The sequence below is a fragment of the Salvelinus fontinalis genome, chromosome 33 (assembly GCF_029448725.1).
Source record: "Salvelinus fontinalis isolate EN_2023a chromosome 33, ASM2944872v1, whole genome shotgun sequence".
NCBI classification, from domain to species: Eukaryota; Metazoa; Chordata; class Actinopteri; order Salmoniformes; family Salmonidae; genus Salvelinus; species Salvelinus fontinalis.
This window is the reverse complement of record NC_074697.1, coordinates 41,351,318-41,379,263: the sequence shown is the minus strand read 5'-3', so window position 1 is coordinate 41,379,263 and position 27,946 is coordinate 41,351,318. Positions and strand designations below refer to the sequence as shown.

The 27,946-nt window shown below is 46.1% G+C and overlaps 2 protein-coding genes across 4 annotated transcripts in view; one reads left to right on the top strand and one right to left on the bottom strand.

Moving 5' to 3' along the window:
* Window positions 1-229: 229 nt before the first annotated feature.
* On the bottom strand, window positions 230-24,340 carry LOC129832306 (ARF GTPase-activating protein GIT1-like). 3 transcript variants are annotated; one of them, XM_055896272.1, is made up of 21 exons: window positions 23,805-24,340; window positions 20,523-20,656; window positions 19,482-19,594; window positions 18,657-18,762; window positions 18,304-18,390; window positions 17,780-17,910; window positions 17,374-17,468; window positions 16,911-16,953; window positions 15,874-15,900; window positions 14,610-14,658; window positions 14,003-14,075; window positions 12,502-12,599; window positions 11,308-11,419; window positions 10,701-10,828; window positions 9,293-9,445; window positions 6,445-6,741; window positions 4,209-4,289; window positions 3,800-3,876; window positions 3,404-3,571; window positions 3,208-3,271; window positions 230-2,951 (listed from the first exon to the last, which is right to left on the bottom strand). In XM_055896272.1, exons 1-21 carry the CDS (start codon window positions 23,854-23,856, stop codon window positions 2,736-2,738), a joined length of 2,304 nt encoding a protein of 767 aa, XP_055752247.1. In that variant the 5' UTR covers window positions 23,857-24,340; the 3' UTR covers window positions 230-2,735. The 3 variants fall into 3 exon arrangements, with proteins under 3 accessions (XP_055752247.1, XP_055752248.1, XP_055752249.1); XM_055896273.1 differs by lacking the exon at window positions 6,445-6,741 and having other exon boundaries at window positions 23,805-24,339; XM_055896274.1 differs by lacking the exons at window positions 6,445-6,741; window positions 15,874-15,900 and having other exon boundaries at window positions 23,805-24,339.
* Window positions 24,185-27,946, top strand: part of LOC129832308 (ankyrin repeat domain-containing protein 13B-like) — a 59,131-nt gene continuing 55,369 nt past the window's right edge. Inside the window, exon 1 of the mRNA XM_055896275.1 lies at window positions 24,185-25,362. Within this exon, the coding sequence (XP_055752250.1) occupies window positions 25,255-25,362 (108 nt within the window). The 5' untranslated portion in view covers window positions 24,185-25,254. The remainder of the gene's footprint in view (window positions 25,363-27,946) is intronic.

The following is a 27,946-nucleotide window of genomic DNA, read 5'->3' as shown; positions in this document are numbered from 1 at the left end:
TGTGATTAAATGTTAAAGACTTCAGACATTAAAGCTAACAACCTGTGAAATCATTCACACCAGGAGGACGGTTAAAGTGTGACTACATGAACCAGAGAGAAAGTGAGAGATTGTAGTTTGTGCAGCTTACCCAGAGACGGTCCTTTGATACAGCCTTTAGGTGACCTACTGATGAATGTTTCAAGCATCTCTAGCTAAACAAAAAATACATACATTTAAGACAATTCACTTGTTTTTTTAATATTTTTTTTTTATTAGAAATGTACAGCTTATGAGTTTCCATTACGATTGACCTTTTTTCCATGTTCTACTTTTTACAGTTTTTACTTCTGTTAAAATATATTCTCCCATCACTGATCTCCCAGGTAAAGAGGTTTGTGACACACAGAAAACAGTACTGGGCACAGAGCAGTGCCATTGTCTGAACAACATGAGAGTGTGTGTGTGTGTGTGTGTTCGGGATGCATATGTGAACATGTGCACAACATGGAGGCAGACTGACATGTAACATTTTCCAACATTCCCACTAAAAAGGGACCCTATACTAAGTGTCCACTAAGAAGAAGAGGGAAGGCGTAGCATTGTGCAATAGCCCTTTCCCCTCAGACTTGAGATGAGTTTAGTGCTAACCAGTGGCAGACTTCAGACCCTATTCACTTACCCCTCAGGCCTGGAACCCACCACGGCAAGCATAAATAGATCAGATCTCCCAAACACAATACGAACATATAGCTTAATAAAAAAATAGTATGAAAATATGTTTATATATAGGCCTCTATTCTACAACAGGTTGTCTGAGAGGTAACAGAGGACATTGTAATGGGGAAGAAAGTATTTAATACTGTCCCAGTGTGTGAGATAGATAATCAACTCAGGGAACCCAAACAGCTATAACATCACTAAGTATTAAGCCAGACTAGCAGGAGATGTGCAAAGGCAATCATGATTGGAACGTTACATTTGACAATCTTTTGGACATTTGACAGGGAACAGATAAAAGATCTCATATCCCCTACAGGTTCATTAAATGTAGTGAGCACAAGAGCAGTCAGGCGGATAGTGAAACGACGGGACCCCGTGGCTAAGAGAACATGAGTCAAGCTGACATGGAAGCGCTTTCAAGGATCACACAAGCCTTGTGTGTGTGTGGGGGGGGGTCCAAGTAGTCTCCCTGTTTCAGTCCGTTTTCAACCGTTTAGTTCCTAATTACCATGACCCAGATCCATCCGACAGACGATCACTAAAGTCCTTGAAGCTAAGAAATCAAACTAAATACGTGGAGTGCGTGTGTCACTAAGCTAAGTGTGACCGTTCATTTGTTTAGCACAGTATTAAAAACAGGGCAGCTTCCCCAGTGGCCCCACAACCTACAGCAGGTGCAGTTTGTCGTTTTCACAAAACATTTGTTCCCTATCTAGCTAGTCTGCCTCGAGTTGGCATATGTTGAAGAGCGAGCTTCGTATGGATCCCAATGTAGTGCGATTGAGATGATAAGCTTTGCCTAGCGACTGAAGCAGCCAATGGCTGCATAATATATAATATTGTCATGCCGCTTCCAGGGATTTTTCTACTGATAGCATATTATACCCCTTCCCTACCCCTTAAGCATCTGTTCAACCCCTTGGCTACTGACATATTAGAACATGACAGGTAGAAAAAAAAATCATCTATAGGAAGTAAAAAGTGAAATGTCACCTGGGAGGAATTGGACTGCTCCAGGACCATTTCACAAGTTAAGTGTTTGTGTGTGCGCACGTGTCAAGACACAGTCAGACAGAAGGCGAGCGAGTATTGTCACAGCTCTTCCCTGGTCCCTAAACAGGAACCATCATACATGAGACAACGTCAAAGTAAACATACATGATAATGTAACTCATGACAGTAAAAATACAAAACAATGGGCATAATAATAAATCACAATAATTCCAGTGTAAGTGTTTTTTTTTTTCTTAAGTCAGTAATTATTGTCCCAGAGGTACAGGCCAACAGATTGACCAAAAAAATAAAAAATCCCCTAGTCGTTTGTCCACGATGCCAAGACATGCTGTAGTGTACCGGGGAGTCTGAGGGAGTAGCAAGGGCCCTCAGCAGAGCCTGGGACTATAGCGGAGGCGTTGTCTGAGAGACAGAGGGGTAGAGCAGGGTGGATCTCCTCCAAGGCCTGGCCCCCTTGTAGGCCACACTGACTGGCCCCAGCCCCGGGCCCAGCCTGCCTCGGTCTCAGAGTTTGAGGTGCTGCACAGAGAGGGGTGTTGAAGTAAAAGGATCCCCCCCTCTCAAAAAGGAACGATAGACTGAGATCATAGTGAGATGAGAGCTGTGGCGCTGTGCCCATCTCCCGCATGCAATTACTCTCTCAATGGTCCACATTCCTCCTCCCCCATAGAACTGCACTCAGTCCACTCAGGTATAGTATCAAGGGCTGCAGTGGATTCTCAGCTTTGTTCTATTGTCATATAATATTACCACCTGGTCTTCCCCCCGCTCTTCATTCCCTACCTTCGACTCCCCATTTTCTATTTATTAATCCTCAGAGATCTTCTTTTCGGTCTGCAGCCAATATAGCTTCTCCCCTTGGCTGGCATTTTCCTCCCTCGAGATGCCAACCTTCCAAGTGTCGTTCATCACTCGACTAGGAAGCTTGGAAATCGATGCTACCTCCATCCGTCTCCTGCTCCCTCTCCCCTCCCTCTGTCAGTCTTGCAACTCCCCTGTCCGTCCCCTCTCTACCCCCGTCACTGTTTCTTCTCGCGGGTGGTGATGGTGACCAGTTGCTTGGCGGCTTTGGCGATGTCATAGGCGCACTGGATGACCTGCTGGGTGAGCAGCTGGTAGTCGACGGCGGGCGCTGACGGGTCCGGGGGTGCCGCCTTGCGACACTCCACCTGGAGGCGGGAGGCGCTGGACGCCAGGAGGCGCAGGGAGCAGTGCACGGCGTCTAGGGCGGGCCGCTGAGGGGAGAAGGAGAGAACAGTTAGACACAGGGGAGACAACACTTACTGCTTACAGCTAGAATCTGTATTTGGTCACAAAAAAATGTGCAGTATATATTCTGCTGTTCTATCAGGCAGCCAAAAATAAAATAAGAAATGTTTGTTGTTTGACGCAACCTCTTTGGTAATAATAATAACTGTTGGTGGCAGTTTCACACAATACGGAATCTTTAAGGAAATTCTAGAAAGAGGGAGAGCTAGAGCAAAACCTTACCTTGGGAAAGAGAGAGGCCATTTCAGTGACAGCAGAGTGGATCTTCTCAGAGCATGGAACGAAACTAGGGAACATAAGACATCCTCTTGTTACAACCATAGATCAAACGTAAGCCAAATTCTTGTTACCCCCGTAGATACAACGTAAGCCTCAGTCCGACTGTGTCATGGAGTGAGTCTCGTAGTCGGGGCCCTACCTGTCGTGTTTGAACTCCTGTGCGGCCCTCAGAAGCTCCTGGATGTTTTTGGTCACCTGCTCCGTTTTGAGGATGACGTCTTCTGTGCACGGCAGGGTAGGATCCGGCTCACCCCCCTCCCACTCCTCCGACTCCCCCCGGCCCTCCTCTTCACTGCTGCGCCCCCTACTGTAGGACACACACAATCAGTACACTAACATTGGCCTGCAATTCCCACATTGAGCAGAGAGGTAAGCATCTCTGAAGTAATCACCCACAGTAAATATGTCCTCGACAAAGACAAACAGTCCACTAGAGCCTGGCCTGTCTTGCCCCTGCTACATATTGGTGGAGACCCCAGAATGACTTGTTCACTGCCCAGCCACCTGCCCCAGATATCTCCCCCCCCAGCCTTACCTTAGTGACAGCTCATACATCTGAGTGTTGTCATAGTCACTATCAGTGCCACTGCCGTGCTTCTCTCCTTTAGGGACCTGTGGACAAACAGAACACCTTATCAGCATCAAAGGTAGCAGTAGTGATTCTAAAGGCAGACATCAGTGAGAGTATGGCAAGGCCTTTATTAACCAATCAAAAGCAAGCCATTCACACAAACATTTACACTAATCTGCAATATATAATCCTCAGCAATGCATCAGCTCATATTGGTCTATAAAACAGTGTCAGTCAGTATCAGCTTTCATAAGACGCCACTGAAGGTTTCAGCCGTCACAGTCTGGGGTTGGTCGCGAAGTAGTCTAATAACCCTGGAAGTCACAGATGAGCTGACCAACTGCGAGGGAGGGCAACAGCCAGCCAGCCTTACCATGTATCTCCCCATCTCCATGGAGCTAGAGAGGTGCTGTCCTCCATAGGGTGTTGGACCGCCAGGACCCCCCTTCCTCACCTGGAGGATAGACAGAACGGGACAGGAAGTCAGAGGAGAACGAAAAGCAACAGAGGAATCGCAGAAGGAACAGAATTTAGAATTTACAGAATTTTTGAGTTTTAGTAGGAAGATTCCAATCAGACACTGGGATGCACTATACATGCTTGAGCAGAGTCAGCTCAGCTTTGTGCGGGGAGATAGTAGCCTATATGTCCAGGTCAAATTAGATGATTTTTTGTCAAATAACTTTGACTGAAACTCAACAGCCAAACTGCCGAGCAACTTTCCCCAGGACAGGTTTATACTGAAAATGTGTACGGCCCAAGTTGACTGGAATTCAAAAGGAAATGTGTGAGTCTTGAGTGAGGTCCTGCCAAGTAGTTAGTGAGTCACTATCCCAGAACAACTTACACACGGAGTACATCATTAACAGTATCAGACACACAAACATACTGTCTGATATACACAGGAGAAGACAGAGGAGCCGGTTAACGTTCATTAGCTTGCCTCAAATCACGTCACAGTCACAACAGATATATTCATAAAGCATCTCTGAGTAGAAGTGCTGATCTAGGATCAGTTTAGGCTTTTGAAATTATAAGAAATAAGGGGGGGGTCCCTGATCTTAGATCAGCACTGCTCCGAGACACTTTATGCAGGCCCAGACAGTCAGCACGATTAAAAAACACTTATTTAGATACAGCTAGCTGACATAAGGGGCTATGCTGTGAGTTATCCCAGACAGTATGGCCAGTAGGCCACTCTTGGACTCACGGTTCCCTAGTGGAGAGCTAACTAGATGTAGACTGAACATCTGCGAATATTTGTATGCTGGCATATGCTTTATGATACACAAATAATGTCCATAAAATGAAGTCATCGTCATCGGCACTGGGTTTTACCACTGTGTGGTCCAATATCTATGATGGGGTCCAAACTGTACAACTTTAAAAAAGGGCAATCTGGGATTGGTACATCAATTAAAAATATATATATATTATATTAAATTATATACAGTATAGCCATATCATTGTTTTTGAATTACTTATAAATACAGTATGAGCAACAATGCAAGACATACAGAAAAAAACACAACTTATCTAGATATATCCTAGCATATAGAACTCAATTCTATACAAAATAAAAATGTTTTTCAAACTACACAAGAAATTGTGCATTTGTAAATTGCTACGCTGTAATGCCCTACAAAAGAAAAAAGAAAAAGAAACACAGAAAAATGCACAGATATCCCAATGCAGTTTGGTTTTTTGCATCACCCGCATGGATAATGGAATGTAAAGGTTGAAGGCAACAATGAGCACAACAAAAGACAAACAGGATAGATAGATGGAAGTGCCCAGAATACAAGCAACAGATAGACAGACAGGAGTCAGAACAGATAGAGAGACAGACAGACTGACTTTACCTCCTGGCTTCCTATTCAAGTTCCATACCTGTCGAAGTGTCTGGAAGCAGGGGTGTGTGTGTGTGTGTGTGTGTGAGTAGTGCATTAGCTTAGATCATCGGCCGTCATTTTCTGTTAATTTCCACATGTTGCATTGCCACTGTTTGTCAACACACCCAGCAGTTGACCCACACTCGTGTAAGTCAGCCTGCCCTAGGTTCCACTGTGACCGAGTGGGTCAGTGACTGACAACAGTGCCTTGAAGGATCCATTGAGAAGAGCGTATGGCTATTGGCTAACGGTGCAGGACAAACCACTAACACTCCTCGTGTTTGAGCTACTCACACTAGAGATAGGGAATGGGAAAGCTATGATAGACACTCAATGGTGGGAGAGATACCTGCCATCTTAGCTTAAAAAACAAATGATGACATTCTACACTCAAAAGAAACCTCAATCTGAGAGAGAAACTCATGTAAAGTGAGTGGAGAAGAAGAGTGATTTGCCACAGTGTCGAAGTCTCTGTATTTGTGTGTATTTGGGGCAGGTGCGTGCGTGCAGCATCTGGCCCAGAAAGATTTGCACTAGCGGTAGAGGCTGGGGGTCAAAGGTTAGGGGTTAAAGTAGAGGCGCGCTCCACTGGTGAGCGGTGTGTGCATGCCAGACAGCAGTAGAGAAGGTAGGCAGCAGTAGAGACAGAGACGGCAGGTGGTGTATATCACCATGACCACGGCCACTTGGGGGCCGTAGCGCGTTGCTCACACTTACACTGGGGTGCAGAGGCTGCAGGCGGCCCGTCAGGGAGTCCAGGCCCGGGGAGTGGGAGTGGGGCTTGGGGGTGGCGGGCCCCGGCTCGTACATAGAGAAAGCCTGTCTGTCCCTCCGGTGGGCGGGCGCCGAGGACATGGCTAGGCTGGAGTGGTCCCCTCCCCTACCTCCCCCTCCGCCACCTCTCACCCCCCCTTGCCAATGTGCCGGGCTGCCTCCTCCCAAACCACCAGCTCCCCCTCCTCCGATGACCTGCCCCCCCCGCAACGCACTGTTCTCCGTCTGCATCCGCGAGATCTACGGGGAGAGGTGGGTCACCTTAATGTGTCAAAGGTCACATGGACAAGCATCCACATACACAGGTACTGTACAGGGAGCTTCATTTAGCTGACCACATACTAGATATGGATGGAGGAAAGATTATAAATGGGGATCAAGGGAGTCTATAGACCATCTATAGTCTATACTAGGGTGGATATAAGGGGTTAAACTGGCTAGTCTGTGGATGGGTATAACTATATACTGGGTTACAGTGCCTTCGAAATGTATTCAGACCCCTTCTCTTTTTCCACATTATTAAGTTACAGCCTTATTCTAAAATGGATTTAAAAAATCCCTCAATCAATCTACATACAATACCCCATTATGACAAAGCGAAGAGGTTTTTAGAATTTTTGCAAATGTACTAAAAATAAAAAACAAATAACTTATTTACATAAGTATTCAGACCCTTTGCTATGAGACTCGAAATTGATCTCAGGTGCATCCTGTTTCCATTGATCATCCTTGAGATGTTTCTACAATTTGATTGGAGTCCACCTTTGGTAAATTCAATTGATTGGACATGATTTGGAAAGGCACACGTCTATATCAGGTCCCACATTTGACAGTGCATGTCAGAGCAAAAACCAAGACATGAGGTTGAAGGTATTGTCCGTAGAGCTCCGAGACACGATTGTGTCGAGGCACAGATCTGGGGAAGGGTACCAAAAAATTCCTGCAGCATTGAAGGTCCCCAAGAACACAGTGGCCTCCATCATTCTTAAATGGAAGACGTTTGGAACCACCAAGATTCTTCCTTGAGCAGGCTGCCTGGCCAAACTGAGCAATTGGGGGAGAAGAGCCTTGGTCAGGGAGGTGACCAAGAACTCGATGGTCACTCTGACAGAGCTCCAGAGTTCCTCTGTGGAGATGGGAGAACCTTCCAGAAGGACAACCATCTCTGCAGCACTCCACCAATCAGGCCTTTCTGGTAGAGTGGCCAGACGGAAGCCACTCCTCAGTAAAAGGCACATGACAGCCCACTTGGAGTTTGCCAAAAGGCACCTAAAGGACTCTGACCATGAGAAACAAGATTATCTGGTCTGATGAAACCAAGATTGAGCTCTTTGGCCTGAATGCCAAGCGTCACATCTGGAGGGAACCTGGCACCATCCATACGGTGAAGAATGGTAGGGGCAGCAGCATAACGCTGTGGGGATGTTATTCAGCGGCAGGGACTGGGAGACTAGTCAGGATCGAGGGAAAGATGAACTGAGCAAAGTACAGAGGGATACTTGATGAAAACCTGCTCCAGAGTGCTCAGGACGTCAGACTGGGCCGAAGGTTCACCTTCCAACAGGACAACGACCCTAAGCACACAGCCAAGACAACGCAGGAGTGGCTTCAGGACAAGTCTCAATGTCCGGACTTGAATCCGATCAAATATCTCTGGAGAGACCTGAACATCGCTGTGCAGCGACGCTCCCCATTCAACCTGACAGAGCTTGAGAAGATGGGAGAAACTCTCCAAATTCAGGTGCGCAAAGCTTGTAGTGTCATATCCAAGAAGACTCAAGGCTGTAATCGCTGCCAGAGGTGCTTCAACAAAGTAATGAGTGAAGGGTCTGAATACTTATGTAAATGTGACCAGTTTTTTTTATTATATACATTTGCACAAAAAAAACTAAAAACCTGTTTGCTTTGTTATTATGGGGTATTGTGTGTTGATAGATTAAGGGGGGGAGGGGGGGGGGGGGGCAATGTAAAAGTCAAGGGGTCTGAATACTTTCCGAATGCACTGTATCTTAACCAATAAACATACATATTGGCGGTATGTATTGGGGGTTGATCTTTAGTATCTTGGAAAATAATGGAACTACACATGCATGGTTTATTGAGGGGTACGGGGGGGCTGCTCTCACTGACACTGTGTTATTGTTTTACCTGTATGTACCTGTCAACCTATCAACACTGGAAGAGAATTGCTGTGCATTTCCCCAAGTGTGTGTGCAGGGACTGACGTGTGTGTGTCTAGGGGCTGGTATTTCTCCTGGCGTTAGACATGAGTGATGGGACAGACATGGGACAATAGCTCGGGCATTCATGAGAACAAAACAACAATACCACCCTGGAGAGATGGAACAGAAACAAAGTGACTAAATATGGCGTAACAACAGATGGGAACGAAACCTGATATTTTGACAAACTGAAAAACAAACTGCAGTATTAAACACCAAACCTAACAGATACTGTTCTGAGCTGCACAATTTGCTTACTACAGTATAAGGACAGCTCTGGGAACAGACTAGATCAACACTGATAGTGATTTCACACTAACATACTGAGGCAGAAACGATATATCTCCCATTAACTAAAAATATAATTGAAAAAGCAGCTCTTGGTGTATTATAACACATCAACTGGTAGACATAGAAATTCCTCCCATCTTTCTGTCGTGCATCCTGCCCTCCACCCTCCCCTCCCTAACTCTCTCCCTCTCCACTCCCTCCATCCACTCTATCCATTCCTCACTCCTCTCCCTGCCATCGTCCCTCCCTCACATTTTCGTTATCCTCCCTCTCCTTACCTCTTTCTGCAGCCGGCGCAGCTCTTCACTCAGGTTGTTGTTGACCTTCATCAGCTGCTGGACTTTAGCCTCGGAGGAGGCCAGGGCCTTCTTAACCTCCAGGTACTCCTGCAGAGTGATGGGCCCGTCTGACAGGTCTGACGAGTCCATGCTCTAATGGGACACACACACACACACAGAAATAAAACTATCTAAAATACACAAGCATTTGGGAGTCATTTATGTGGGGTATTGTCTGAGCAATAAGCGGCACTCGATTTCATCATCACTCTTAGCAGTAAATGGAGAAGTTAAAGCACAGCTTAAAATAACAATCTTTTCACATTCAACACTGAAACCATATTTGAGAAATCTCTTCTTAACTGGAAATGACTTTGAACAGCATTCATCATTCACAGCTCAGCCATATCTGAGAAGCACAGAGCTTCTGTCTGTATGACACCAGAACAGAGCTTCTTCACACAGAGGACATGAAATTCTCATTTTACAGCAGCTTTTCCACCACGTCCTGTGGCTGTGGGAGCGTGCTTTAACAGGGTTTCCACCCCCTCTCCCCTCCTCCTCTCCTCACCCACTCCCTCTCCTCTCACCCTACCCCTCTCCCCTCCTCTCACCCGCCCCCTCTCCCCTCTCCCCCGCCCCTCCTCTCCCCCGCGCCCTCTCCCCTCCTCTCACCCGCCCCCTCTCCCCTCCTCTCACACTCCCTCTCCTCCCCTGCTTGTAGAACAATGCTCCTCTGATTGAAAACCCAGAATAGCTGTGATGTCACTGTGGAAGTATGTGGCAGCAGCAGCAGCACTGCCACTCCCGCAAGGCATGCTGGGACAGGCGGGGAGGAAGATACTGCTGGCTGCTGGGGATAACACTGCAATCACTAGAAGAAGCTAAGTGCTGATTTACGATCCGTTTTGCGTTTTAGATCACAATGAATATGATTACATGGACAGGGGGGACTTGATCCTAGATCAGCACTCCTATTTTGAGACTCATGACACGTATGGACCCTTAACTCAAAGTAGGACTGGGAGCATAGGACCACTTCCTGGTCACTTTGCTCCACCTCCATGTCTCTCAGTACACATTTTATCCATCTATTTACTGGGTTTAAGGGGAATACTTTGGCTGTTCTCTGGTACTCTAATGTTGGCCTGTAGAGAAAAACATAACACAACGGTTTGCAATGGAAAAAGAAAACAAGAGTTTCTTATTAGGCGAGTTCCGAATAGTACCTCCCCCTTTCACTATGTTTCAGGCTGCTTGGTGCCAAGTGAACATAGCGTATTCATTAGTGCAAACCGGTGCAAAATGTTTCCCATTGGACAAATTCAGGTAGGTCCTTCCTCATTTGGACCTGTTCGCTTCCGTTTGATGCTTAATGAACACAACCCTGCAGTCCTTCTCTCCTCACCTTGGCCCGGTTGTTGCGCTGCGTGTTGTTGTTGTTCTGAGTGGTCAGCTCGCTGTCCGTGTCCTCGTCCGACGCTACGCTGTCGTAGTCATGCTGGTCGTCGTCGGCCCCCAGGTCCAGACTAGAGTCTACAGGGATGGATCAGAGCAACAACATAGGCCCTGGTTCAATCTCAATTCATCTTTCCTCGCTTCCTTCTGAAAATGCATTGGAGAAGAAAGTCCGAGGGGAGAGAACTTGGACCTTTTCCTTGAATACGGTTGAGAAGGAGGCGAGGAGACAGGATGTGAGGAATTGCAGAAAGACGTTTTGAGATTAAGCCACAGAAATATCTGGAAAAACTACAGCTCAACTTAACTAGTGACGACTTAACCAGAACACAACCAGGCAACCCCAAAATTGAAAATACATCTCAGTAACTTCTCCTTTTCACTCATACGTCGCAATGGATGGATTGACTGAAGTGTGCCAAAACAGCTTAAAGTCCAGAGCATACTTAATTCATAAAAGACCTCGTTTGAACTGGCTCAGTCCCTGCCTTCTCCTCTCCCCCCCCCCCCCCTTCACTCCTCAGTCCTCTCCTCTTCCACACCTCTCCCTCTCTCACCGGTAGGGCTGCTCAGGCCTTTCCCCTGTTGCCTCCTCTTGGCGTCACTCAGGATGTCGATGATTAGTGTTGCGAACTCACGAGCGTTGAAACGGGCCAACTTCTGTCTACCCTGAAAGAGAAAAATAGCCAGGGGACACACGCATTCATTCTTGAGTACTCAAAAACCCTCCGACGCATAGACGTAGGTTTACAGGAGAAAAATGAATTCAGACATTTTTGGTGTATTATTAAAGAAAACACAAATTGAAGCCACAGTCTCTGGTATTGCAGTCCTGTGGTCACTGGTCATGTGGTGTGGAAAATCATAGTCATAGGGGCTACAGTTGATCATAGTAACACACACACACACACACTAAACATTGCACCTAGCAATTCACGTTTGTGTTTGCATAAGGGGACAAAAATGCAGGCTTTGTATCCATGTGGTTTCAATTCTAAACACGGTCCGACCGTGAGCACACTGTCGTGTGTGTGTGTGTGTGTGTGTGTGTGTGTGTGTGTGTGTGTGTGTGTGTGTGTGTGTGTGTGTGTGTGTGTGTGTGTGTGTGTGTGTGTGTGTGTGTATTTTCTCCCTCAGTCTCTCTTGCATGAAACATAAACACTACTACTGACCAGACAGATGGCTCCAACCCTATTCAATCCAATCCTAGCTGGGGATCTCACTGTGGTGAGGGTGATGATGTGTTAAGGCCTATGTTTACATTAACGAGCTAGCCAACTGAGGGAGGACCCACAATCACACACAACCTCTTTTGTTTCCCCCTCACCCTCCCCCACAGCTGGAAAATCTCTCTCTCACTGTCTCTATATCCCACTGGCCAATGCAGAAGCTCATACATCCCGGTACAGCCACAAAACTATTAATAGAATGTGATCCTTCATCCTTCTCTCTCTCTCTCTCTTTCTCCATTTCAGCCCAGACTTTATCTTTCCTCGTCTGCCCTTCTGTTCTCCTCTTTTGTTCCCGTTTTAAAATCTGTCGTGCTCTCAAAGGATTTCTCCGTAGTCCCTTCTACTGCCTGCCTGTGTCACTGTGACTAGCATCGTTTTCAACCTGCTGTCATCACTAAGCCTACGCAGCGGTTGGAGAAGGATACATACTAAGATATTCAAGCATTTGCTGGCAGTCATCAAACGTTGTTTTCACGTGTGTGTGTGTGTGTGTCTGATAGTAGTGGTGGTGGATGTTACCTGGTTGCGTGTGGCTGAGTATTCGGGGTTGACAGGCAGGAAGGGCACCGCGCTGCGCTCCGTCACCAGAGTACTGTGGTTCTGAGTCGTCAGCCACACTGGGGAAAGGGGGAGGAAGGACAGAAAGAGAGATATTATACACTGATGTGTGAGTGAGAGAGAAACAAGGTCATTTCAGCTGGAAGTTGGAATACGCACAGCAACACACCCTGCCTTCCGCCCACACATACACACAGTGCACAGCTCCACTGGAACAGACCACAGAACAGTTACAGTCTTACACACTTTCTCTCCTCCGAGAATGTCCTGCTATACCTAGAGCTGTGTGTGTATGCATGTGTGTGTGCTTGAGCGTGTCCGGCTCTCGGTCTCTACCCCATCCTGCTTACCTGCGGAGAGACTCTGTCAGACAACGCAGTCTGCGACTGCTCCTGCTTCCGAGATAGAGCGAGGGAGGAGAGTGAACGAGAGAGAGAGACTCCAGAATTCCTGAGGCACCTTCCTCACCAACTCGCTCTCTCCTTCTCACTTGCTCCTTCCCTCTAAATTGCCTCTCTCTTGTCTTAGACCTCACCCAGTGCCCTTTTACAGACTTTGTTTATGCATTTTTTTATGTTTCCTTTCTAAACAGTGACTCCTTCTCCGGGGGAACAGCCTACACTAGGGCCATATCCCACATAACACCCTATTCCCTTTATAGTGCACTACTTTTTTTTTACCAGGGCTTGGTGAAAAGTAGTGCACTATATAGGGAACAGGATGCCATTTGGGACGCAGACCCCAGAGTGGCCCAAACAGATTGCATGACTCAAAAAGGCAAAGACAGAAAGAGGAGCAGGATGGAGAGATCTATAGAGAGGTGGAGGAGAGGGAGAAGCAGGGGATGGGTTACACAGGAGAGGGAGATTCAGGGGATGGGTTACACAGGAGAGGGAGAAGCAGGGGATGGGTTACACAGGAGAGGGAGAAGCAGGGAATGGGTTACACAGGAGAGGGAGAAGCAGGGGATGGGTTACACAGGAGAGGGAGCAGCAGGGGATGGGTTACACAGGAGAGGGAGCAGCAGGGGATGGGTTACACAGGAGAGGGAGCAGCAGGGGATGGGTTACACAGGAGAGGGAGAAGCAGGGGATGGGTTACACAGGAGAGGGAGAAGCAGGGAATGGGTTACACAGGAGAGGGAGAAGCAGGGAATGGGTTACACAGGAGAGGGAGAAGCAGGGGATGGGTTACACAGGAGAGGGAGCAGCAGGGGATGGGTTACACAGGAGAGGGAGAAGCAGGGGATGGGTTACACAGGAGAGGGAGCAGCAGGGGATGGGTTACACAGGAGAGGGAGAAGCAGGGGATGGGTTACACAGGAGAGGGAGAAGCAGGGGATGGGTTACACAGGAGAGGGAGAAGCAGGGGATGGGTTACACAGGAGAGGGAGAAGCAGGGGATGGGTTACACAGGAGAGGGAGAAGCAGTGGATGGGTTACACAGGAGAGGAGAGTCTCACCTGCATCGTTCTCCCTGCGGTCCACTTCGTCATACACATCCATGGCCAGCTCCTCAAACAATCGATTGTTCAGCTGTCACACACAGGACATTTATGGGACGTAGACAGTGTACAAGACCAAGACAAACATAAGCAATGCACGATAAAACTGCAAATACCAGCGAGGAAAAAATATATATAAACACACACACACACACGGTTAAAATAATAGGACAACTATGTACAGCAATGCTGTCAACACAAACAGTAGCACTACACTAAAAGGCTCTGTCCTTTTGCTGCCTGGGCCAAAGGAGAATTGATTATACCATACACAGGAAATGGGGAAAGTCATTGTCCTCTGTCATAGACAATTAGAGTCACTGATACAGACATGGCCCACTGCTTCAGTTTATTATCAGATTAGCTCGTTTTCTGGGTCGTGTGCATTAGGCACCAAATGGAAAAAAAACAGGGAGGGATACCTCGTTTTTGTTTTCCGTTGAAAACGTTTCAAAATGTTTTCCCTTGTGTGTCCTAATGAACACAAGCCAGGAAGTCTACCAGACGGATAGAGCCTTAACTCTAACGCATGACCCCTACCCTTTGACCACCCAGCACTACTTACCGCTTGGAGCTTCTTCTTAGCTGCCTTGGCCAGTTCTGAGAGGTCCAGGCTACGCAGAGACACAGACAGACAAAATGCCACAATGAAACAACCGCAGACACCAACAGAGAGAGAGAGAGAGGGGTGAGGAGAGAAAAAAAGGACAGAAAGGTAAGGGAGGTGGAGGACATGGGACTGGGGGTTTTCTCATGGTGGTGGGTGGTAGGGGTGAGACAGGAGGGGTGTTAGGTCATGGAGCGAGGGCCATGGCAGATAATCAGGTGAAATATATAGGTAACTGCCAAAATAATGGAAACACTTAGGGATACAATGTGTGATTCCTGAGTTAATGAAGCATATAACATCCCATCATGCTTAGGGTCATGTATATAAATGCTGGGCAGGCCATTATATTGGATACCATGGCAATGTGCCCGTAGGATGACAATGCCCCCATCCACAGGGCACGAGTGGTCACCGAATGGTTTGATGAGCATGAAAACGATGTAAACCATATGCCACGGCCGTCTGTCACCAGATCTCAACCCATCTGAACACGTATGGGAGATTCTGAAGCGGCGCCTGAGACAGCGTTTTCTACCTTTCCATCAACAAAACACCAACGTTTTGGGAATTTCTTGGGGCAGAATGGTGTCGCATCCCTCCAATAGAATTCCAGACACTTGTAGAATCTATGCCAGGGGTCGACAACCATGTCCCAGGAGATCCGCAGTTACTGCTGGAGTTTGTTCCAACTAGGCACCACACCTAACCAACTAAGCTAATTGGTCAGTTCGGTGATTGCCAAAATTCAACACACCGGGTCTTCCAGGTCAGATAAATGATGAACAGAACCAGGGTTGCATACCCCTGATCCATGCCAAGGTGCATTGAAGCTGTTCTGGCTTGTGGCTGCACAACGCCATATGAAGACACTTTATGTTGGCGTTTCCTTTATTTTTGGCAGTTACCTGTAGCTCCTTCCATTTCAGTTTGGCAACATTCAAAACTATAGGCCTAAGTACTTGTATGATCTACAATGAGTACTGGTGGTCGAGATACAGTAGCCAACCTGATATTTAAAAACAAAAGGGCTCTCGTCAATGTTTATTGAATCAAGACATCATAAAAGTAATACTACTATATAAAAAAGTCAGACAAAATATTACAGGAATCCCTCCCTCCTTCCCTAACAACAGCGAGAAGATGATGAGCGCACGGGATAAAAGACAAAAGAAAATGGGGGGGGGGAATGTTGAGTGAGTAAGAGAAAAGAGAGAGATACCTCTGTGTCGGGCACTTAGGGCGAGCTCTGCCTCCACAAGCGCAGCAAAGATGGAGAGAACAGAAAACGAGTGAGCGAGACAAGAAAGAGACAGGTAGAAAGTAAAAGAGAGAGAGAGGGAGGGGGGATACACTCCATATCAACACCAGGGCCCATATTCACAAAGTCTCTCAGAGTAGGAGTGCTGATGTAGGATCAGGTCCCCCTCTGTCATATGAATTATTATCGAAGGTAAAACTGATCCTAGATCAGCTACTCAGACGCTTTGTGAATACCACCCACTAGTTCTCCACAGAGTACAGAGTATAGTACAGAGTATAGTACAGTACAGTAATAGCAGTGTTGTAGAAGTCTATTGTAGCTCAGCAGACAGCAATGCAGTCTGCATCAGTGTAACAGGGGCCTTCCTCTCCTATCTAGCGGAACAGACTGACTAACGACAGGGCACAACCTACTGGTCAAAACACTGCAATACACCTAGCCACTTCCCTTGTGCCAGAAGATTACATGGTATTCATAACATTTCATTGTAGATTCCAGAAAATCAAAGGCATTGCCAGAATATCATGTCACGTCAAAGACAAAAATGCTTAATAGAGAATCTCATTTGAAAATACGTTTTAGTCCAGGATTAGCCTTAATCTGTGCCTGAAAAAACACCCCTATGTATACTTAAGCAATAAGGCAAGAGGGGGTTTGGCATATGGCCAATATACCACGGCTAAGGGCTGGTCTTACGCACGACACAACGCAGAGTGTCTGAATACAGCCCTTAGCCGTGGTATTTTGGCCATATACCACAAACCCCCGAAGTGCCTTACTGCTACTATAAACTGGTTACCAACATAATTACAGCATTAAAAATAAATATTTTGTCATACCCGTGGTATAAGGTCTGATATACCACGGCTGTCAGCCAATCAGCATTCAGGGCTCGAACCACCCAGTTTATAATAAATATCAACCACCATGCAGATTTATAAATATAGTCCCCACACATTCTATGTTGACCCTGAACACGACCCTTTGACACTTACCTGTCAGCCATCTGAGGAATGATATAATGCCCATTCTTGTGATCTACAGGATAGAGTACAATGGAGTGAAATCATTGTATAGTGTAAAACAGTCATTGGGTGAAAAACCACCCTACTAGTTAAGCCTGACAGTGGGTCCATACTTGGAGCAATAATCAGCAAACTATCAACCACCAACCAGTCATGTTCAATGGAAGGAGACACAAAGAGACACACAGCGACTTAGCGGTCGGCGAGGAGAGAACTAGTGACCAGAATTGAAAATGTCCCAATATTATGCAAATTTAGGGAGAGGGCAGCTCTTGTTAGAAAGCTCTGACATTAGCGAACAACAAAACTGCTGTCATGCTAGCTGTTTGAAGGATACACCCACCAAGCGAGATCTCAACGACTTGATTGCTGATTATCGCTTCAACTCTGAGCCCTCTGTAAGGTCCTTGGCAGGGGTAAAAAGGTCACCTACCAGGGCGTCGGCCACACAGGTAGAAAGCCAGCCTGTCTGTGAGCTCGTACTGACACTCAACCAGCCGCTCTGCCAGCTCCACCTGGCCCGCTTGCCTTCCACACACACACACACACAGTACAAAGATCAGATCCTATAACTGTATATGACACAGCTTACTGACACAATAAGGCAGAAAAAAATAACAAATAAACTGACTACCTTATGAGAGTCACACACAAAACTGTATGTGTGTGAATACTATGTTTAAAAGGAGTGAGCCAGGGGTGTATTCACAAGTAACAAAAGCAAACAGAACAAAACAGAAAGGGACTACCTGAACTTGTCCAATAAGAGACCCTTGTTTTCCTTTGGAAAATATTTTGGATCAGTGTACAATAATGAATAGACCCCTGGTGTAGCCTACCTGGCGTAGTCCATGGGTGTGCGTCCGTTGATGTCCAGGGCTCCGGGGTCGGCTCCGTACACGACCAGCAGCTCTGCCTGCAGAACCTGGCCTGCCTTGGCTGCCACGTGGAGTGGAGTGGTGCCCTTCTCCTGAGAGGACAACCACACACACACACAGACATCATAACTTCAAATTAGGGAACATGGATACAGCATAGACCGATTGGACCGATGCTCTATAGGGAAGTTGTGAGTGTGGTGAGAAAGTGGGTAATTTGCAGTAACGGGGTGGGAGGGTGAGTGGTGAGAAAGTGGATCATTTGCAGTAACGGGGTGGGAGGGTGAGTGGTGAGAAAGTGGATCATTTGCAGTAACGGGGTGGGAGGGTGAGTAGTGAGAAAGTGGATCATTTGCAGTAACGGGGTGGGAGGGTGAGTGGTGAGAAAGTGGATCATTTGCAGTAACGGGGTGGGAGGGTGAGTGGTGAGAAAGTGGGTAATTTGCAGTAATGGGGTGGGAGGGTGGGGGTGGTATGGGTCTCACCGGGTGGAAGAAGTTGGCCTGTGCTCCCAGGGACAGCAGCCGTAGACATGTCTCCAGACTCCCCGTTCTCACACTTGAGTGCAGTTGCTGAGACAGAACGAGAGAGAGAGAGACCCTGTGAATCCCCTCATTAGTGGTGTTTAATAGGTCCACACAGCGGCTTCCATTAGTTATTCCTGTGGTATCATTAAGGTGCTTCCTTCCTGCCTACAGGGGAGAGAAGAAGAAAGGCAGGCTCTGTGTGTGTGTGTAGCCTCAGTGGGAGGCAGCCCGGCCCACCAGCCATGGCCCTGAGTGGACGAGCTCAGCCTGTGAAGAACGTCAACCCCTGACCTGAGGGGGCGGGGCCTCACCTTACTAAGATCCTTGGTGGTAACACCGTCGTCATCGCGGCACGGCAGCTTGTGGACGAAGGATAGCATCTGGTACTTGGAGCGGATGAACTCGGACTTGGTGGCGCTGTGTAAGACATAAGGTAAGACATCAGCTGTATGTATTTTTTTGTACCCTTTTTCATGGTATCCAATTGGTAGTTACAGTCTTGTCCCATCGCTGCAACTCCCATACGTACTCGGGAGAGGCGAAGGTCGCGAGCCAACCCAACCTAGCCACACTGCTTCTTGACACAATGCCCGCTTAACCCGGAAGCCAGCCGCACCAATGTTTCGGAGGAAACAAGGACATCCCTGCCGGCCAAACCATCCCAAAGCCCGGACGACGCTGGGCCAATTGTGCGCCGCCCCATGGGTCTCCCGGTCGCGGCTGGCTGCGACAGAGCCTGGACTCGAACCCAGAATCTCTAGTGGCACAGCTAGTACTGCGATGCAGTGCCTTAGACCACTGCGCTACTCAGAAGGCCCTCATCAGCTCTATGTATGAATCATTGCAGCAGGAGATGACCGAGGGGCAAATCCTCTCTGATCCCATAATAGTCTGATACTAGTTAATGACCCAAGGCTGAGCTGCATCTAACACATAAGCTTATTAGCCTGATCGGACTATAACAATTGACCGAGTGAAAAGAATCTCTTGAGATCTTGGTGGGGGAGAGTGAGTTCCACAAACAGAGACTATACGTAAGTGGGGAATGTTCCCACCCAGGTCATCATTGTAACTGAGAATTGGTTCTCATCTGACGTATCGTGAAATATATGTTGTGAAATAAAAAATAAACTTACTGGACTTTGTCCTGTGGGTTGGGTTTCCTGCGGCCGCTCTGCACCTGTGCTGGGTCAAGCAGAGAGTGCTCCCAAATCGAGTTAGCCCCATTACTGGCCAGGGTCTGCACCATCTAAAACACACAAACTAATAAGACACACGACAACACAGCCCTAACATGAAATTATCTCATGTTGGCGTGGAACGTCCTCTTAGAGCAAATCAAAGCCTCTTCCAGTGCCTGAGGCTGGTCTAGTGGGTAAAGCCACCGCCTGCAGCACCTATACACCACCAAGCGTGGGTGCGAATCCCGACCCCAGAGCCACTCTCTGCATCTCCCTCACCACTAATTTCCTTCCTGTCTGAATAAAGTGAAAATACAAAAAAAAAAAAAAAATCATTAAATCCAGTTCCTAACAAAAGTCTTCTTAAATCTTTTCTGTCCAGCAGCCAGGTAACATTTACTTTATATTAGCGATGGAGGAAAAAAACTATTGATAGTTAAATATTGCAACATTATTTTAATTGTATTTAATAGTTTTTCTAGGTAGCGTTAGCTAGCGCTAGTCGGCTGTGTGTGCACCAAAACGCCTGTATTTTTCATCCTATAGCTTGATCTCAATCATCTTTTTAAATAGTGAGCCAACATGTTTTCAGCACTTTTATTTCCATGCTCTCTCGTCTCTCTGCAGTAGACATATAGTGAGCAATATGTTTGGGACATCAATTCGCAATAAAATCATATTATCGAATCGCAATACATCTAGATATCAGGAGAGTCGTAATACTGGCACCTAAATATTGTAATATCGTATTGTGAGGTCCCTGGCCCTAATTTATATATAGTTTATAAACTGTTTTTTTTATCAGTATGAATTTACATGTTATAAATCTGTAAAAAACAGGTTCGCAATAAAATCGTATTATCGAATCGCAATACATATCACAATACACATAATACATTGGTTGAATTGGGTTACTTGTCATTTAGCTGCTTGCCAAATACTGGGCTACTTGTACACCCATCAGTAATGATCCCCAATGCCCCCCCCCCCAGGTACCTGCAGCAGTGCAGGGGGCCAGCCGCTGTGCCGCAGGTGCTTGACGATGGAGATGTGGCGCCCCAGGCTACGGTGCACCGAACAGCACTCGTCACAGATCAGAACGCCCCTGTTGATGCTGGTCCAGCCCGGATCTGAAAACACAGAGAAAGGGAAAGAGATAAAGTGAGAGAGAGGGAGAGAGAGGGGGGGGGGTCAGGTGTGTACAACTTAGGCTATTTAGCAAAGACCCACCTCTGACAACTGTCTACTAGGCCTAGGTCATCTCAGGTTCATCATTAGGCCTATAGCTGTTTTACCGTTTCTTACCGGTAATAAAGTTATGCCTAATATTTGACATTATTGTTTACTGCACACATTTAAAATAATCAAATAGCCTAATGTGAGGGTGATGAATAGACTGACAGTTTCCCTGACATGTGGAGTTCACAATGAGGAGTTCTCGAGACCATAAAAATCAACAAAACACGTATTATTAGCATCATACTGTATAGCCTAAATATAAGTCTGACCTTAGAAATTCCAGTACCACCCAATTGTGCCTTTAGGTGGTAATGAGATCATCATACTAGACAAGTCCAGAGTTCAATGGGCACAAAGAGAACCATGGGCCACACAGTCTAGTCATTAAGTCTGGCTGGGGCAAGGTTAGCCTACACCCTCAGGATCCTGCTAGAATTAGGCTAAGCTAACTGTGTATGACATGCAAACAGCCTATTTTATCCGAGGAACTAGATGGAGCATTTTTTTCTCAATTGTTAGACCTAAGAGCTTAACAGATTGGGCTGGGGAGGAGTGAATACATGCAGAGAGAGAGAGAGATCTGTTCTTGAGGGACAATTTTGAAACAAATAGCTATTGGCAATACTCAACAAAGCATGCCTACTGTTTTCAAATATTATAATCTATGAAAAGCAGCAATTCATTAGCCAACAGCATACCACCCTGCATCCCACTGCTGGCTTGCTTCTAAAGCTAAGCAGGGTTGGTCCTGGTTGGTCCCTGGATGGGAGACCAGATGCTGCTGGAAGGGGTGTTGGAAGGTCAGTAGGAGCCCCCCTTTCCTCTGGTCTAAAAAAGATATCCCGATGCCCCAGGGCAGTGATTGGGGACATTGCCCTGTGTAGGGTGCCGTTTTTCGTCTGGGACGTTAAACTGGTGTCCTGACTCTCTGAGGTCATTAAAGATCCCATGGCACTTATTGTTAGAGTAGTGGTGTTAACCCTGGTGTCCTGGCTAAATTCCCAATCTGGCTCTCACACCATCATGGCCACCTAATCATCCCCAGCTTCCAATTGGCTCATTCATCCCCTGGAACTATTCCCCAGGTTGTTACTGTAAATTAGAATGTGTTCTCAGTCAACTTACCTCGTAAAATAGGAGTTAAATAAATAAATACAATTGTTGGGTTTGTACCCATGGCAGAACAGGACAAAGCAAAGCGCTAAATCAAATGTTAAGAGCGGGGAGCAGGACTCTTCATTGGTATAGATTCCAATCGTTGACACAAAGTTAAATCTCATCATAATTCATGCTTCACAGAACAACCCCATTGCTCTTCCTCTCCATGTCCACACTTACTTCCACTTAGTGTGTGCAGCGCCTAATGTGATTTCATTCACAAACACTGACCTAGGCTACACAGTGCATATGGGGCCACTCTAGTCTTTTTTACCACTACATCTACAGTCAACACTACTGAAGGCTATAGCCATCTCTTCAGTCTAGCATTCTACCACATGCTGTGCTGCCCATCACGACCCCATAAAACGAACCATATTATGATAGAAAAACAAATAGGCCTCACGAGCATACTGGCAGTAACAAGATTTAATAGCCTATAGTGGCTATATGACTTCTTCCAAAATATGGAGGTTGTTTATGAGTCCAATGTCGAGGGTTGCAAGGAGTCACACATTAGTGGCTTGGATCAGAAGCTTGCTAGAGCTGCCTTTGCCCAGAAGGGGACGGGCCGCCGAGGCAGCAGAAAGCTGACGGTAGACTGTAAGTAAGAAAAAGAAACGGCACAGTGCACACACAGAGTAGCAAGCCAGGCTAACGCAGGTAACTGCAGAGGAGTGATGGTCAGGAGTGTCATAAATCAGCTGGGATAGCAGAAACACATTCCTGAAGGGAGAGCAGCTGTGAAGATGAGAGCAGCTGCCATGCACCCCACTCCAACCACCCCCATTCTCAAACTCTCCTTCTCCCCAAAACATTGGGGCCGGTGGTGTTAAATGTGTAAGGCCAAGGCTCTTCCGGCAGGGAGTGCCGGGATGCCAAGGTTGGCATCACATCAGAGTTGTGGGTGCATAATAATGTATAAAAACACAGAGTTGGAGAATGTAGTCTTCATGATTTTATGAGCAACTACTAAAAAAAAATGCCATGAAGGATTAAGCTTAAAAAAAATGTTTTATGCCTACAGATGGAGCAGTCTCGACAGGTCAGGGGTCCAGATTACAGGCACTCACTCAATCACTATTCACAACCTATACTATCAACGCCCCTACTCTGCGCCGCACTGCTTACTAACATTGGCTAGTTGCAGGCAGCTAGCTATCCAACTAGCTTCAACTACTATTTTATGATAATTTAACTAGTTAGCTAGCTAACTAACTCAGTAACAACGTTCAGCTAATCTTCTTGACTCTAAACGTTAGCACACTAGCTAGCTATCTGACGTTACACAAATTACAACGTGAAATTGGTCACATTTATAGAAGTACTCTGAAGGAAGACATGCCAAACTAGCTAGCCTGTCGTCTTCAAATGTAACTAGCTACCTAGCCAGCTAGCTAGTTAGCCCGTGTGGCTACAGAGCCAACTTTACAGACAAACAGATGTGATAGCAAGTTATTCAAGTTAGACCAGACAAGACAGACACCCTTTCTCATTTGTTAGCAAACTAGGTACGTAGTTAGCTACCAGATAGATGTGGCGGTTAATAAAAACACGATAAATAAAAGCAAACGTTATACGTTGCTTGGCTAGCTGCGCTGGCTAGTCAAGTAGGCGAAACAAATCTGACACTCAAATTCATATACAGAATATGATTCTTATCAAATAAACCAAAGTAACTTTCTAGTCACTTCATTTCTTCACATGCACTGAAAATGCAAATTTCACTGTTTAAAGGCCTGACTAACTAACTGCCTGTGAACCTGCGCCGTTTTATTGTACTACTGACAGCGGGCACAGGCCTCCGCCGTCCCACCTAAATGTCGCCAGCCAGCACATATCAAAGACTAAAACAACACATTGTTTCAGTTTTCATCGTACCTGGTGCACTGCAGTCGGCGCATACTTCGGTTCTGTGGACCTTTCTTGACATGTTTAGTGTTCCACTACAGCAGTGGTTGTATATCCAAATTATATCTAATGGATGCTCGCCCTTCCGAAGACCGCCTTCTGCTGTTTCTATATGCTGCCCTGAATCCCCGGAAGCCGGCGTTGTGGTCTTTGGCTCTCCCGGCCCGAAGCTTTCCCTTTTCTTCCTAACCGGTTTCAGTCCTAAACTCCGGATTCAGTGAGTCGCAGTCCTCGTCAGTGGGATGATTATCACTGGCTAGCTCATATCTAGAGGGATATAAGACACTAGCGCACACTGCATTGCCAATGTCGAGACCTAGGATAACTGCGCTCCGTCCTACCTGTCTCTCGACTCGCTCTCCCACTACTTGCTCTGATCGCCACTCTCTCTCACCAATGCCAATGGGAATAGAGATAGCTCTAAAATCCTATCGTATTCGTCAAAGCTTGGAATCTCATCAATACCCATGCATGTAGGCCTACACCTGTAAATGTTCATATTTAGCTAGCTCTCTAGACATTATTTATTTGATTATGTTTTGTAAAGCTTTATAGTGGCTTAGGCTAGCTTATATTACAGGCGAGGCTGTCGAAGGAAAATAGTGGTGGCTGGCAATGCAATTCTGATGTTTTAGACATTGACTAATCTGTAATAATATAGGGATAAAAGCAGGTTTACAAATAGCCTACATAAATGTTCAGAGAGCTTCATGTTGCAAAAACATTGCCGTGCTATAGCCTAGCCAATGAGCCAATAGACAGCATCAAGGGTGTTGGCCTTCGGCTATTTGGATGTGATAATGTTATAGGCTAAGCTATATAGGCTGAATCTTTAGTTTATTCATATGAAGTGAAAAGTGAATGACTAACTCATAATGACTGGCAGGGGGCGTACAGTATGTAGCCACACTAGCCACTCTACACGCGTGCACCCTATACATCACTCTCATCAGCATCCCTTCTATTTGATTGGCTGTTTACATTTTATTGCGGGGTGTCATCACTATCTCGCAACAGTGCAGAGGGCATCTCATAGTCACCATTCGCTGTGACGGGAGGGAGCGGAGAATGATTGGGCGTCTGCCTCGCTAGTTTATTCAAGGAGGAAGAGAAAGGTATGAGAGGGGCAGGGCATGGAGAACAGAGGTAGGCTAGATTAAATACAAGTAAGGGGTCTCTTGCAGATTCTTCTTAGATCTAGGGCTGTTGACTAGTCTTTATCATAACCAACAGACTGCAAGGGAAATCATTGAAACATTGTATTCATACTTTCATATCCTAATGCGGAAGGCATGTCTTGTAAAGTGACATGTCACGACAGAGCGAGAATATGAGCAAATAGTCAGTCAAAAGCGAAGTATTAAGATATAGGTTTATACGGAACAAAAAAAACAGGAGAGAAGGCGAACTATGACCGAAGATGATTTCTGCTAAGAAAACTCCGGAAAAGAGTCGTTATCCTATTCACTATATGGTGTGGCACGACAAACATCGGCAACTGGAGAAAGCGCTATCCGCGAACGAGCAGGTGAGTCTTCGGACGACACGTCCTCGTCTATCTGATAAAAAAGCGTGGGCCATGCCAATATCATTTGGATAGGTTTAGGTTAGGTGTGCCATCTAGTGTGACCACAGTTCACGAACCGTGGGCTCGTATAATTAATTGAACGGTAGGAGGTGGTGGAAGTTACATATGTTTCAATAGGTGGCTACCTGCCATGAGTTTACCTCGAGATAAAAAATTAGCCCATGCCATGAAATACTGTAAACCTCGTTTGAAATGTGTTTCCATCGTTTTCGTTCAGTGGGAGTCATACAATGTGTCAAGGCTTTGCCACAATTGCGTATAATGATGTCATTGCATTTAGCGACCACATCATGAACTTGCAACATTGTATCATTCTTGAAATCATCTCCTCTAGCTTTATCCATTTCATTACAATTTCCTTGCTATTTGTTACATTTTCGCAAGCTATAGCTGTGCGTGTGTAAAGCTGCTAGTAATACTATTTCGTGTTGTGTCCAGTACTGTACCTACCTACCACCTAAATGAAGAGGAGGAAACGGTGGGAGACAATGCAGATATAATGTGGGCGAATTGATGCACATGCACAGTGATGGAAATAATACCAGTCTTGACTCTGCTGTCAGAAGAGGATGTGTGGCTATGCCATGTTTACTAATTCTATGATATGTCCATTCCTACAGAATGAAATTGCATAGGTGTTCATGTATTCTTTCTGGGATATACTGTCGGATCATTTTAGCCTGTACGTCCATTTATTTGAACCCAAAAATATCTAGAACATGGTGCATGCATACAATGGAAGTAGGTACTACAGGACAGACTGATGGACACAAGGCATGACAGAAAGACACCTGAAAATACTGTCTTAAATGAACAGTCAGTGCACCTCTGCAAGAATATGGAATATCTAACACAGGTTTCCTGCAGTTTCCCAGGCACACGGACAATTCAGTAGGAGGAATACAACTGAATTAAAGACCTCAAAACCTGCACACTATGTAAAGAGTTAATTTCAATTTCTCATGAGGATCTGCATTATTTCAGTGCCTTATTATTTCCAGCAAGATTAATCACATGTGTTTATAATACAAAGCATATAATGCAATGCATTTAATATTGACAAGAAATGGTAAGCAATGGCGAGAGTACAGGTTTTAAATGACAGTAGACTGAAATGCCAGTTCCCTGTTCTGCTGCTTATTATGCACCAGGTTGATGTGCAGTACAGGCTTGGCTTCCCTACTGTAACACTGTCACATCAACATAAGGGCTGTGGTTGTTTTTCACTCTGAATGTGAGCAACAACAAAAAAATGTTTAAAGGGGAGTATTTGCATGTCCTTCATATGTCCGGTCAGTGTGATTGACACCGTATTTACGTTTAGATTTTTTTTAGGACATTTATAAGATTCGTTTACTCTCACTCACATCTCCGAACCTGACTCGAATGTCATACCCGCTCAGTCATATTTATATACTAATCCAAATTCAATTCCATTCGAATAACTTTATTTAACAGTGCACACCGTTAAAACGTATGGTAAACACTCAGGCCTAGCACCTCTTGGCTCGGATACAATGCTGTGCAGCGCACTGTGATGCTGGTGATGATTCAAGCCTGAGCCCCATTGATTATAACTATATAACGCACCCCCAGTTGATGTCATTTACAGGGCGCTGATAGATAAATCCTGGCCTCTCTTGGAAAAGCATGCAGGCTTATAGAAGTGTGTTTATGGCTCCATCAGGGGAAGAGTTACACTGGCTGGCCAACTGTCTGTCTGGAACTCACTGACTGACTGGCTGGATGTATGGATGGTCAAGTGTGCACATGAGTGGATTGGATGTGGCTGACGGTGGTTGCATATGTGTCAAGGATCAATGGTATCTAAAGGAGTGCCGGACACAAGAAATGCACAGGGTGTAGGGTGTAGGGAGCAAGTGCAGACAGGGTAAGCAAAGCTTGCACCTCACTGATGAAAGAACAGAGAAGTGCTGCGCCAGCAGAGAGAAAATGTTATTGGTATTGGGGATCCAGGAAGGAGAAGAAGAAGCACATAAAAGAGCAAAAGTTTTAAAAAAAATATCAATTGAGCTGGGAGGAGAGTGAAGAGGGGATCCTCAATACAGCTTCTTTAAGCAGTATCATCAAACAAAGCAGATGGATTCTTGGAATAGAGCGAGCTGACAACAAGGTAGAGACAAAGAGTGATAGCCAGAGGTTGTAAAGTAACATGAGGATGCAAGTGGGATAGTGAAGGGAAGAAACAAGGGAGGAGTGGATGGAGGGAAGAATAACAGCAGTGTGCAGCAGCATATCACTTTTTCCTGATCCAAGCACTAAAAATGCATCCCAGATATGTTTGAAATGGAACATGGTCCTTTTCTAAAAAATAACTGCCCCAACCTTCTACCAAAGAGGCGAAGAGGAGCCACCCTCACCGCCCCCCGCCCCCACTCCCCTCACTCTAATGTGTACAATGCTCACAGCCTCAGCTGGGCGCTCATGTCAACTCAGCAGTCTTGAAGTCTGATGATATCATACTGGGTGGAGACAGGCCTCACAAATGACATTGTCCCCCTTC